The sequence below is a fragment of the Aquarana catesbeiana genome, linkage group LG09 (assembly GCF_042186555.1).
Source record: "Aquarana catesbeiana isolate 2022-GZ linkage group LG09, ASM4218655v1, whole genome shotgun sequence".
Classification (NCBI taxonomy): domain Eukaryota; kingdom Metazoa; phylum Chordata; class Amphibia; order Anura; family Ranidae; genus Aquarana; species Aquarana catesbeiana.
In genome coordinates this window covers 24,409,301-24,423,893 of record NC_133332.1, presented here as the reverse complement: position 1 = coordinate 24,423,893, position 14,593 = coordinate 24,409,301, and the positions used below count along the sequence as shown (strand labels likewise).

General features: G+C 43.5%; 1 protein-coding gene across 1 annotated transcript in view; it reads left to right on the top strand.

Moving 5' to 3' along the window:
• The window catches only part of BCORL1 (BCL6 corepressor like 1), a gene marked incomplete in the record, with an annotated part of 153,659 nt that overhangs the window by 104,891 nt on the left and 34,175 nt on the right, over positions 1-14,593 (top strand). Inside the window, 2 exon segments of the mRNA XM_073598146.1 lie at positions 3,741-3,821; positions 13,564-13,932. Coding sequence (XP_073454247.1) covers positions 3,741-3,821; positions 13,564-13,932 — 450 coding nt within the window.

Sequence of the window (14,593 nt, the reverse complement as noted above, 5' to 3'; positions counted from 1 at the left end):
ACAGGAATTTGGCTCTTAAGGTCAGGTTTCTGCTCTATTTTGTTTCAGGGACCTGTCCTCATCCTTTCGTTTTGGTTGTTGGTCCTTCAAGTAGATTCTGGGCTGCAGGCCTTCCCCAGTCTTCCCTATGAGGCCTGTAGCTGTTTTTTTGCAGAGTGTCCTGTCCCTCAGTTTGACTTCTTTTGGACATTTCGACTGAATCTGAATTTCTGTGTCCCTCAATGAAAAAAAAAATTTTGATTTTTCTACCTGGTATAAAATCTGTATCTTGGAGTTCATGGGGGGGGGTCTCACCAATGTGTTGTGCTTTTTTTTTTCTTACCCTTTGTATTGCTTTACCATAAAACGGAGGGATGCTGGGTACTGTAGAGGAAGGGTTGTACTGTGTCCAATGCTAGTGTCCAATCTTCATGTAGGTGGCAGTATAACCTGTCTGTATTTAAATTCCTGTATTCCTTAATACTCCAATAGATTTTATGGTAAGTAAAAATATGCCTTTTTATGCATTACATATCTGAAATAAATGCACATTTACCCATGTTTTATCCCTGCAACTAAAGAGAAATACCTGCTGATCTTCCAGTAATGTACCCAATTTACTCTTTTGGACTTAATCCCGGGGATTGGTGTCAGCCCTGCCCAGTGGTCTTGTGCTGAACTATAGAGCATCTCTACAACAATTTAAAGGAGGTGTTTTGTATACTATGATAAGAACCGGGAAGAGTGATTTAGTAGGGATGCACAGATATATCAGCCACCGAAAATTATCGGACGCAAAATAGTTATTGGAGTTCTGCCACTAGAAAAAAAAAAAAAGGTGCAGATGATGGCATGCTGCGTCCCGTTGACTTCGATGCATAATTGCATCCTGTTGACTTCGGTGCAAAATCGCATCCCATTGACTTCGGTGCAGAAATGCCCCCTATTGACTTCAGTGCAACATCACGCCCCCTATGCTGACATCAATGCAAAAACGCCAGCCACATTAATTTAAAAAAATAAAAAAAAATGTCCATTTCGGTTTTCGTCCAAGTGCATCCTGAATTTTCGGTTTCAGCACTGAAATTTTCATTTCGGTGCACCACTACTGATTAGGTTCCTTGAGATAAAAGTGCAGTGTTCATAGGCTTAGATATCCTGGCGGGATCAACTTATACAGTCAGGTCCATAAATATTGGAACATCTGCACAATTCTAATCTTTTTGGCTCTATACACCACCACAATGGATTTGAAATGAAACGAACAAGATGTGCTTTAACTGCAGACTTTCAGCTTTAATTTACATCCAAATCAGGTGAACGGTGTAGGAATTACAACAGTTTTTATATGTGCCTCCCACTTTTTAAGGGACCAAAAGTAATGGGACAATTGGCTGCTCAGCTGTTCCAATGCCAGGTGTGTGTTATTCCCTCATTATCCCATTTACAAGGAGCAGATAAAAGGTCGAGTTCATTTCAAGTGTGCTATTTGCATTTGGAATCTGTTGCTGTCAACTCTCAATATGAGATCCAAAGAGCTGTCACTATCAGTGAAGCAAGCCATCATTAGGCTGAAAAAACATCAGAGATAGCACAAACATTAGGAGTGGCCAAATCAACTGTTTGGAACATCCCTAAAAAGAAAGAACGCACCGGTGAGCTCAGCAACACCAAAAGACCCAGAAGACCATCGGAAACCAACTGTGGTGGATGACCAAAGAATTCTTTCCCTGGTGAAGAAAACACCCTTCACAACAGTTGGCCAGATCAAGAACACTCTCCAGGAGGTAGGTGTATGTGTGTCAAAGTCAACAATCAAGAGAAGACTTCACCAGAGTGAATACAGAGGGTTCACCACAAGATGTAAACCATTGGTGAGCCTCAAAAACAGGAAGGCCAGATTAGAGTTTGCCAAACATCTAAAAAAGCCTTCACAGTTCTGGAACAACATCCTATGGACAGATGAGACCAAGATCAACTTGTACCAGAGTGATGGAAGAGAAGAGTATGGAGAAGGAAAGGAACTGCTCATGATCCAAAGCATACCACCTCATCAGTGAAGCATGGTGGTGGTAGTGTCATGGCGCGGGCATGTATGGCTGCCAATGGAACTGGTTCTCTTGTATTTATTGATGATGTGACTGCTGACAAAAGCAGTAGGATGAATTCTGAAGTGTTTCGGGTAATATTATCTGCTCATATTCAGCAAAATGCTTCAGAACGCATTGGACGGCTCTTCACAGTACAGATGGACAATGACCTGAAGCATATTGCGAAAGCAACCAAAGAGTTTTTTAAGGGAAAGTAGTGGAATGTTATGCAATGGCCAAGTCAATCACCTGACCTGAATCCGATTGAGCATGCATTTCACTTGCTGAAGACAAAACTGAAGGGAAAATGCCCCAAGAACAAGCAGGAACTGAAGACAGTTGCAGTAGAGGCCTGGCAGAGCATCACCAGGGATGAAACCCAGCGTCTGGTGATGTCTATGCGTTCCAGACTTCAGGCTGTAATTGACTGCAAAGGATTTGCAACCAAGTATTAAAAGGTGAAAGTTTGATGGATGATTGTTAGTCTGTCCCATTTACTTTTGGTCCCTTAAAAAGTGGGAGGCACATATACAAACTGTTGTAATTCCTACACTGTACACTACACTTTCACCTGATTTGGATGTAAATACCCTCAAATTAAAGCTGAAAGTCTGCAGTTAAAGCACATCTTGTTCGTTTCATTTCAAATCCATTGTGGTGGTGTATAGAGCTAAAAAGATTAAAATTGTGTCGATGTCCCAATATTTATGGACCGGACTGTATTTTTCATGCACTTAACAAACAGAACTCAACTTTCAATTTGTATATTTAACATACTAAAAGGAAACATTTTAAGGCTAGTTTTTTGTTTGCATGTCATGCATATGGTCAAAAATTTTTGGACACCTTCTCCAAATGATTGAGTCCATGCGTTTCGAGTGAAGATTAATACTACATCCCAAAAATGCATTTTAGACAATTGTGCACTTCCACCCTTGTCTCAACCATTTTGGTGAAGACCCTTCTCTGCTCCAGCATGACTGTGCCCTTGTGTACAAAGCCAGCTCCATAAAGACATGGGTTGATGAGTTTTTGTGAGGAGGAACTCAAGCGGCCTTCACAGATCCCTGACCTCAACCCTACCGAAGACCTTTGGGATGAATTGCAAAGCCAATTGTGAGCCAGATCTTCTCATCCAACGTCAGCACCTAACCTCACAAATACTCTTTTGGCTGAATAGGCATACATTCCCAAAGGCACATTTCAAAAGCCTTCCCAGAGGAGTGGAGGCTGTTTTGGCTGCAGAGGAGGACCGACTCTACATTGACGGCCATGGTTATAAAATGGGATCTCCCAACAACACCAACAAGAGGTGTGATGGTCAGGTGTCCACAAACGTTTGCCCATATAATGTAACTAGGATTATCTTAAAGCAATATTCAACCCAAAAGCAAACATTTTATTACATTGCAGCTTACTACTCTTAGATGTGATGGCTGCGTTAGTTTTTTCTTTTTTTAGGCTTTCTTTCCTTTTTTACCAGTAAGCCTGTTTTTCAAAAGAATAAGCTCCCTAGCGGATGTAGCAGCTACAGGCAGTCAGTGGTAAGGAAAGTAATAATTTAGTTCTATTTCATATCTTAACCAGGTATTCACTTAAAGATTAGAATTCCACTACTCTGACAAAGCTGATCCACCTGGAAAAATTGTTTTTTCTTTTTCTTTCCTGCAGCCACGCCAGAGAGAAAACCCAAAAACAATTTCCGAGACTTCATCCCAGTCGTCTTAAAAAGCAGAACACGCAGCCAGACAGGTAAAATAAATACGTAAAATTAGTCGAATGTACTAAATGATAGGGAAGAAGGGATTGTGGTAATGGATTCACGGTTTAGCTTTTTTTTTTTTTTTTTCTCATCCATTGAGGGACAAATGAACTTTTTAACATTTGGGTTATACTGCCACCTACAGGAGGATTGGGACACTAGCAAACTGTAGGCCAGCCAAAGATAACTCCTCCCACTACCAGCATGCCTCCGTTATTTTGCTGGTGTCCTACAAGGATTGACGTCTTTTCTCTAACTCTTCTTTGGTTTTCCTTCAGTGGAGACTTTTCTCTACTTCGCTGCTGGAGCTTTGTCTCTTCAGTTGTAGCTCCTTGGTGTGGTTGCCTGGCTTCAAAGTGCTGCATGCGGACCCTCCGCTGTATTGGGGATTGCCTGAAAGGGACCTTGGGTTCCGCAGAGTGCCCTTTCCAGACTCCGTTCTGATCAAAGTTAGTTGTGGAGCATTTTCCTGGTGCTGCTGGCATTGCCTCAGTGCTTGCCCAGTTTTTTACACAATGAGTAGGCCAGTTGGGCCGAAGAACTGGGAGCAACCTCACTTACTTCTGGGTACCTTTGCCGTGGAAGGGGCTAATGCTGTGGGACTGGTCGCTGGGGTCCTCTTCTAGGTGGAGTGTTGCTCGCGCTCCACCCTCTCTTTCGTATTCACAAAGCTTTGAAGGAACATCCTCAGCACTGTGGCTCCTACTTGCAAAGAACCACTTGGAACTTTGATCTTTAATCTGTTCTGCTTCTTGCCTACCCAATTCAGCTCCGGAAAAGATTTACCCCCTTCATGACCAGGCCATTCGCTGCTTTAGCTGACAATTGCGCGGTCTTGCAAAGCTGTACACAAATGAATTTGTCATTTTTTTCACACAAATAGAGCTTTCTTTTTGTTGGTATTTGATCACCTCTGGGTGTTTTTTTTTTAATTTTTTTTTTATTATATAAATGAAAAAATACTGAAAATTGTGAAAAAAAAATGTATTTTTTTACTTTCTGCTATAAAACATATCCCAAAAAAAAAAAAAAAAAAATCTCTGAACACCTTCATACCTAAGGGTAAAACAAATCTTAATGCCTAAGCACAATTTTGCAACTTTGACATGTGTTAGTAAAACTATATATATCATCGCAATTAGTTTGTGCATCCAGGTGGTTTATACCGCGTTTTATTTCAGGACATATCTGGTTTTCATTTGGTGGTAAATGGTAATGGATATCTCCCTGAGTTGTTTTTTTTTTGTTTTTTTTTTTTTTGTTTTTTTTATCAAAGGAAAACCTTGCCAGAATTGGTAAAAAAAAAAAAAAATCTATCTATCTATCTATCTATCTATCTATCTATCTATCTATCTATCTATCTATCTATCTATCTATCTATCTATCTATCTATCTATCTATCTAATCTCTATCTCTAATAACTTAATATTTTTTTTAAATCTAGCTGTATATTTCTTATTATTACCATAACCTTCCACCAAAGAACAACCAAAAATAAATTCTCCTGCTCCTGGCGATCGCAGAGATACCACCTATGTGTGTATTAGTTGTGGTTTGTACCCGTAGTACAGTCTAGAACAATAGTGCGCTTTTATTTTTTTATTTTTTTTTTTTGTTTTTTGTCCTACCTAAAATACACTGATACGTATAATAATTAAAAAAAAAAAAAAAAAAATCCTGCCCAAAATATACTGACCTTGACTTTTTGACTTTTACTTGACCCAAGCACTAACCCCTGGTACTGACCTAGATCGAACCTTATTTATTTTTTTACACACACTTTCTTTTTTTTTTTTTCTCTGTGCAAGGAGAAAGAGCGATACAATGTATCTCTCCTCCATTCACAGAGACAAAAAAATATGGGGGCGGGCTTCACAGTGACTGATCACTGTGGTAGCCAATCAGAGGCCACCACAGCGATCAGGTGACCCGGAATTTGGATTTCCTGGGTCCTGATCGCCAGTACAGGGCCCGGGGCTCTCGTGAGACCCCAGCCCCATGGAATAAAGCCCGCTTCCGTGGGGCCGCGTTTATGTGTATGTCGGCGTGAAGGGGATCATAAATTTTGTATTCTACTACATGTCTTTGGTAAAAGAAATCCCAATAAGTGTATATTGTGTGAAAGTTATAGCTCCTACAAACCATAGTGTATGTGTGTGTGTGTATGTGTGTGTGTATATATATATATATATATATATATATATATATATATATATATATATATAGGAGCATATATGTATATATATATTTATTTATTTATTATATTGGAGTTTTTATTTTTTTCTTATATACTAGTAATGGCGGCGATCAGCAACTTATAGCAGGACTGCAATAGCGCAATGGGAATCTGACACTAACTGACGCTGGGGGAATAAACTACATCACCAGTGACACTAATACAGTGATCAGTGATATTATTATGAATCGGGAGTTCCGGGTCTCGATCTTCAGTACAGGGCCCAGGGGCTCTCTGTGCTGCGAACGGCCCTACAGAAAAAAGCCCACTTCTGTGAGGCCGCAAATTTGTGTTATGTCGTCTTGAAGGGGGATGATAAATTTTGTATTCTACTACGTCTTTGGTACAAAAAAAATCCCAATAAGGCTTGGTTTGTGTGAAAGTTTTATAGCACCTACAAACTATGTGTATATACTGGAATTTATTTATTTTTTCTTCATGCTAATAATGGCGGCGATCAGCAACTTATAGCAGGACTGCGATATTGCGGCGTGAATCTGACACTAACTAATGCTGGGGGGGGGGGGGGGGCGACGACCTGCCAGTGACACTAATACAGTGATCAGGGCTAGTAATATGCACTGTCACTGTACTAATGACACTGTCTGGGAAGGAGTTCACATCTATGGTGATCAAGGGGTTAAATGTGTGCCTAGCCAGTGTTTGTGTACTGTGTGTGTGCGCTGCTTATACTGGGGATCTAGTTGTGTTTAGCAAGGAATGTAAAAAACGAGACCCCCCCCCCCCCCTGTCACTGAACACAGCGCTGTTTTGTTTACACTCAGAGTTGTGTTCGGGGAAGATCAGAGCCAATCACCAGGTGCCAGAGGTCAATCATGGGCCGGGACCCGGTGATCGACCACTGCACAGCCAGGCGGGCGTGCTCGCCCCCTACCCAGAAAAGCAGAATCCTTTTTTTTTATTTATATATATATATATATATATATATATATATATATATATATATATATATATATATATATATATATATATATATATATATATATATAATTATATAATTAGTGGTTCTGCGCGACCGGCCTGCACTGTAGCAGTAAATTTACATTGCGCGGTCGGAAACTGGCTAGAGTTGCCTTGGTTCCCTCCAGCCTTTGGACCTCACCTGCTGCCAGCTGTTTGGGTTTCTTGAGCACCCGTGGCCTTTCCCTGAACCTATACATTGCCCTTTTGGCCTCCATGGTCACATGTCTGAGTCTAGACCAGTAATTCTCCACCAGGGTTCCTCCAAACATTGCTAGGGGTTCCTTCATCATTGGGCAGTTTCTGCCTCTCAGATAAGTTCCCGCTCACACCATTGATCTTTTTAGCTATCTGTAAGGGGGTCATTCTTCCCAAGGACCATCCCACTGATCACCACGCTATTGTATCATGAGTTGTAGATTTCTAATTTTTAGCAAGGGTTCCCCGAGACCGGAGAACTATTTCAAGGGTTCCTCTGTGTTGAAAAGGTTGAGAGATGCTGCTCTAGACACAGGGTGACAGTCTATTGGTACCGGGTGTCCCCGGCTCACATTATACTAACGGTTTCGTGACTTGCTTGCCGCACGCCTACTGACGATGCCAACAAATGCACCCTGGAATCCATGCTATTCTCTGCTCCTTAAGAGTCTCTTTTTCAGTTCTTCAAGTGCTGTTTAGCTCTGTTTGGGGAGACTGGGCCCTCTCTCTCTCCTCTCGGCTGTGGTTTTTACCACGGTCCCTCAGGACTTGTTGATCCAACTCACCCACTTTGCTAACTTTCATCACCAGTGCACTCCCATCTCCTCTCCTGCAAAATCTTTCCCTGATTTGCCCACGGCCTCAGCAACTTCTGAGCGATCAGCCATGCAGTTAGTCTGAGTCATTGCAGTCTTTGACTGATGGGCTTGCCCGTGAGGAGTCGCAGCTACTCCTCCCAATTTAAAGGTAACCACTTGGCTCTTCATCCTGTTGCTTTTAGTAGTTAGGTTTCCAGTCCACCCAAGTTTTCTCCCGTGTTGAGACCTGATGACGGGAGAGCGGTGTTTCCCCCGAAACACGTTGGTGTGTTTTTTGGGTTTTTTTTATGACTTTATCAACTATTAAAACAATCTGGAATTCTTTTATTTGATTTTGGTGTGGCACTCTTTTCTGTATTTCTGTGGTTTGATCTACCATCAAGAGAAGCTGTGCTCTGTAGGAGCCGCCTCGAGTGCTATTGAGCTTGCTTGAAGTTGTCCTTCATCTCCCTACATGCGTAATTCTAAAAGTCCCCAGTGCCTCTGAGTATGTTGTCCTGGCACTGTGCCTTCTGGGATATGTCTTTTTTACATACTGTCACTAGTGCAGTACAGCGTCGTATAACTGGTGTGGTGGTGACCAGGGACACTGACTGGTGACAGTATGTAAAAAAAAAAAAAAAAAAAAAAAAAAAAAAAAATTGTAACCAATCACAGCAAGCAACACAATTGTACACAATGGCATAAAAGGAAGCCATTGATTGTTTATAACTGTCATGTGATCTGCTGTGATTGGTCACAAGGTACCGGCAGCAGATCGGTACACTGATCAGTCATCCGTTGTGTCCGGTGGACATAGCAGAAGACAGATCGCACCAGAGCGTGGCCCGTTCTGGGGAGGACATCCTATAACGTCAACCCAAAGCAATCCGGTTCCCAACCAGCCATCTTTTTACAATGGCCTGGGTGGGGAAGCAGTTAAGTACGGGGATCCTCTAGTAGAAATAGCAGATGCTCTGCTCCATGGCATCAGTACACCATGAGCCAAGCCTTTCTCCCCCTTAAAACGGGGGTCTTCACACTTTCTAAACAAAGGGCCAGTTTACTGTCCTTCAGACTTTTTTTGGGGGGGGGGGGGGGGCAAACTATGGCCATTGGGAGTAGAAAAGGTGCCGATGTTGGTGGGGAAAAAACAATGCCCCTTCATTGTTGACAGTGGGAGAAATTGTGCCCCATCGTTGGTGTCAGTGGGGAATTGCATCCTACCATTGGTATCATCGGGCCCCATTGTTGGTGTCATTGGGAAAAATTGTGCCCTATCATTGGACTCATGGGGCTCCATTGCTGGTGTTATTGGGGGAAAATTGTGCCCTTTCATTGGTGTCATTGGGAGGAATTGTACCCTATTGGTGTAATTGGGAGGAATGTTGCCCTTTCATTAGGGTCAGTGGGGTGGAATTCTGCCCCGTTGTTCCATTGTTGGTATCAGTGGATGAAATGGCGCCCCATGGGCCAGATAAAAGCAAGCAAAGGGCCGCTTCTGGCCCCCAGGCCACATTTTGGAGACCACAGGATCGAGATGGAAGGCATCTCTGTTATCCTCAAAGCTCCGGGGTAAATGTGGTACGCAACCTGGTAAATTTCTTGGCAGACATGCTATGAGCTTTACCCGATCTTCTGTCCCAGGGACTGATTTTCCATCCCCTGGATCTTCTGCCCCAGGAACTAATTTGCCATCCAGCTTCTCGGTCGCAGGCTTAAAGCTGAATTCCAGGATTTCGTAAAAACTACAGGTATACCATTAGTTAAGTCTAACGAGGTGCCTGATGCCTGTAAACTTACCTTTGTTATCCACATCTGACAGGTTTCTTGTGCTCCAGGAAGATAACTTCTAGAGCTCCAAAGCTGCTCACTATGGTTTCAATTTCTTCAAGAGCAGAGTCACTTGAACTGCTATGCCCACCGCTCTTCTTCTTCTTCTTCTATGAATTTTCATTCATAGAAGCCTTTGTTTTTATGTGAACTCCTTCATAAAATACGAAGGCTTCTGTGAATGGACAGCAGATAGGAGGAGGGGGAATAGCTGCTGTGTTTGCTTCTCTCCTCTCAGATCCCTGATTTTGTCCTTCTGGAGTGCAATAAATCTGTCACATATAAGTAATAGAGGTAAATCCTGGAGGTGACATACCTCTAATGGGACCCAACTCGGTGTGCGCCAGCACTTTTTGCAAAGTTGCTGAATTCCTTCAATTCCACTTTAAGTGGCCTAGCTCAGTGGTTCTCAACCCTGTCCTCACGTACCCCCAACAGGCCATGGGAATTTCTCTTAGATAAAATAGCTGTCCAAAATACAAAGCCATTGACTCTGATTTAAAGCACCCGTGCAAGATGAAGGAAAACCTGCAAACATGGCCTGTTGGGGGTACCTGATGACAGGGTTGAGAACCACTGGCCTAGCTGATGAAGTCCAGGTTCTAAGTCGGTGATTCCAATGATGCTAAGAGCTAGGACATCTGCTTCTCCTAACCCCTATCTTCAGACATCAAGTGTATACTTGGCTTCCACCCCAAGAGTTTTTCTCAGGGGGTGAATACTCTCCTTAATGCAGCAAGGACCACTGTTTTGGCTCTTGGTACTATCCAAGGTCAGATTTCTGCCCTTTCTGTTCTGTTTCAGAGACCGTTTGCCTCTTTGATTAGGACCTTTTTACAGGAGGTCTGCTATGTAGATGCCCCCTGTTCATTCCCCTGTGACTCCATGGGATCTGAATCTGGTTCCCTCTATGCTTTAGAAATTGCCATGTAAATCTTTTAGAGTTATTCCTCTCCTCTCGCCTACAAGATTGTGTTTTTTGTAGCGACTGCCTCTGTAAGGTGAGTGTCTGAACTAGCAGCCTTATCCTGCAGCCATGTCATTCTTCATAGTGATAAAGTGGTGTTGAGGCCTAGAACTTCTTGTCTAAGATAAGGTAAGGAGGCCTTTTGCCTCAACCAGGACATTGTTCTTACTTTCCTTTGGCTGGTGGTGTCAGTTTACCAAAAAGGAAATTTCCCTCCATTAGAGAATCTATCACTTATTCACTGCTTCTTACAGAAAGGCTGATTCCTTTTTGTAATCCCAGATGGAGCTCATAAGCATGCACCAGCTTCTTGTTCCACCATCTTTTGGTGGCTCAGGCAGATCATCATCCAAGCTTATGGTCTCAAGGTTTGGGCTTCATGCTTTTCTAGGCATTCTCCGTTGGATTCGCGAGTGCTTCTCTGGCTTTTCGGCATCAGACAACCTATTTCCTAGGTTTGTAAGGCCTCCACCTAGTCTTTTGTTCAGACATTCTCTAAGATGAGGTTGCCTCAACTACGATAAGCTCTGTAAGACCCTGTTACAGTGTATACCCGGCTGAGACTACCTTGTCCATTCGAGCCTTTGTAATTTCCACCCACAGACGAGACCTGGTAGCTTCTACTGCTAGGCAACAGTGACAGCGCTGCCGTTGTTATGCTGCACTGCCTAGAACATGGATCACAGGTATCGTATAGTTTCATGATCACATTGGTTTATAATTCTTATTTTATGGCACGTTTGGTGTTTTTTTTACTGATCTGTGTTGAATATTTCATGTTTTTGGCAGGATTAGAACGTCCGTGACTGAAGGTCTGCATTGGGTTGCTTGCAGTGGTACAATATATAAATGTTTTGGTTTGTTTGTGGTCACCAAGTTGCCTTGAGGAAGGGACCCTGCGGGACCCCAAAATGCCAGCTTTATTTGGCAGATGTGATGTTCAGCATATAAATGTGTGAGAGTTTTATTGAGGTGCTGGTGACCACCTATCCTTCTACCGGAGCCCAAACCTCACTACACAGTTGCTGGTAAATTCTGTTAATGTGACAAATTCAACCTAAAATGAAACATGACCACACGTTGCATGCACAGGTTAAGTTTTTTTACAGTTGTTTTGCACCCGCTAGAGCCAGGTAATTTCATTGGATGCTATCTATCTACAGGTTTTCTTGTCGCAACTAATGGAAGATTCAATAACGGGAATCATTAAATATTATTATGCTTTCGTTTTGGCAGCAAGTATCGCCAGCAATAGCCCTGAAGAAGGGAGAATTTTTCAACTTCCTGAAACCTGTTGGATTTTTCTTGACGAGTTTAAATAGAATATCACTATGGACCTTTTTTATGTGGAAAGGCACTTTTAGCCTTTTTGTATTCCTGTGGACCATCCACAAAGGTCCTAGGATAAACAGAACTCACAAGTTCAGTATATAAAAATTCATAGCCTTTAAAGGAACTTTTTTTTTATTGAATTTTTTTTTAGCTCCGTGCGCACACTCTAAACAAACACCAGGTGCACACAAAAGGGAAGCACACCGTGCTCATAGTCCTTCGAACATTAAGGACCCTAGCCCTGATCCCCTGGTGCGCAAGATTCCTGATGGGGACTGGGGTACTAATGGTTCACCCAGCCAAAACCAGGTGGACCCAATTCTTCAAGGGACCTTCCAAGGCAAGGTCCACCCAAGTACTAGGTGGGGCTCTCCCTGACGGAGACTGGGGTACTCATGGTCCACCCGGCTGAAACCAGGTGGACCCCATTCTTCAGGGGACCTGCTGAGGCAAGGTCCACCCAAGTACTAGGTGGGGCTTCCCCTGACCAGGACTGAGTTACTCGTGGTCCACCTGACCGAAACCAGGTGGACCCTTATTTTACGGGGGACCTGCCAAGGCAAGGTCCACCCAAGTACTAGGTGGGGCTCTGCCTGACAGGGAATAGGGTACTTATGGACCACATGGCTGAAATTAGCTGGACAACATTCTTCAGGGGACCCGCCAAGGCAAGGGTCCACCCAAGTACCATGTGGGACTTCCCCTGACGGGGACTGAGATACTCATTGTCCACCCGGCCGAAACCAGGTGGACCTCATTTTACGGGGGACCTGCCGAGGCAAGGTCCACCCACGTAGGTGGGTCTCTCCCTGATGTGGACTGGGGTATAAAAACCAGGTGGACTCCATTCTTCAAGGGACCTGCTGAGGCAAGGTCCATCCAAGTACCTCGTGGGACTTCCCCTTACATGGAATGGGGTACTCATGGTCCACCCTGCCGAAACCAGGTGGACTACATTCTTCAGACATTCACCCAAGTGCTAGGTGGCGAGATCCCATGGGAGGGAGAGAACCACATGCCCCCCTTCCCTAAAACATTCAGGGCAAATACTAATCAGGAGTGAGTAAAGTGGCATAAGTGTTTTGCAAAATAAAGAATTGTTTAAGGGGGGGGGGGCAGACAAAGTGCAATACGATGGCTGGCCTTCCAGCCGGTAATAAAATACCTCCGGGCTCAGCCCAGGAGGCAGGAGCCTTTTAAATGCATACCTCACTTCCTGTCCCAGACACCCAACAGGAAGTGTGCAGAAAGTATAGAAACTTGATTCTTATTGCTATTGGTGTCCTGATTGGGAAGATTTCCCTTCTTCCTGTCTGGTCCCTGGGATAGTAAATCTCAATGGAAGGTATTACAAAACTTGAGAGGTTCTAACCCATCCCCAATCTATGCATAATGTAAAAAAAAAATGTAAAAATTGCCTGAAGGTCCTGATAATCTATATTTAATTCTTACTAAAATAAGCAAAATTTGTGAAAATTATATTTTTAAAAACATTTATAGTAGTATTGCTTAAAAACCATGCAAAAGAGGAGTTGAATCTCTACATCGTTTCTTATGCTGCCGGCAGGTATCTTTTGGCTTCTCTAATATTGTAGTGTCATCCACAGAACCTTTCCCGACCGAGGAGGAAGAAGATGAAGAGGAAGAGGAGACGGGTTCCCCTTGTAAAAGACGGAGAGTAAGAAGATCATACAAAGGGTGTCGGACACGTAGGTTCGCCTCCATTAAGGAGGAGCCCGAACCGGAGCTGATCACCCCGCTGCTGCAGGATTCCTGGGAGATGTCCAGCAGAGGCCTCATTGCTGGGAAATCCACGACCATCTCTGAGCCGGATGATGAAGGGGGCACCGATGGTACCTTAAGGCGGAGGAAGAGGAGGAGGCAGAAGAACCGTAAATACCAGAATGGGGAATACCTTACAGAGAAGGAGGAGGAAGAGGTGTCTCAGTGTTTCCGGAGGAGGCGGTCCCGGACAGGTGGGTCTCATCGAAGGTTGGATTGCCATCACTTCTATAAAACACCTAAATAGAATAGAAAAAAAAAATGAAATCTTCATTCCAAGGGAACAGGTCAAAAATTGACATTTCTAAAATGTAAATCTCCACTGTTATAATAGTAGAGTTCAGGTCTCAGGGCTGGCTATGAGTGCTGTTATTTACTTGTATTTCCTCCCTGTTAAAGTAGACCTTCCTTTCCTACACAAGTCTGTGCAGGAAGTTTGATACAATGAAGAACTTGCTGGACGTATGGCTGACAGTCCATTTTATTGTTTGGTTTTTTTTTTGTTTTTTTTATTTTGGAGATGGCCAACATGATTTACCAATCCCCCTGGGGTGGAATGAAGCTGGACTGACATGGGTACCTTGGAAAGATCTTTGTAGCAAGGACCTGCTCTGCTTGCCCATCTAGCAGCTGACCAGCTTTCATTTTCATGTCCCTGGAGTCGGACTTGAATCCCTTCACTGCCACCGACGTAGGCATTACGTCGGTGGCAGCGGGGGGAGGGGGTTACACACACTCCCAGCCCAATCGCTTCCACACATTCCAGTAACAATCATCCTACCAGGTCCCCATATCACTCTCCCCAGAGATCTGCGTTCCATCCGCTTCATTGGAGGACAGGTGAAACATCCCTCA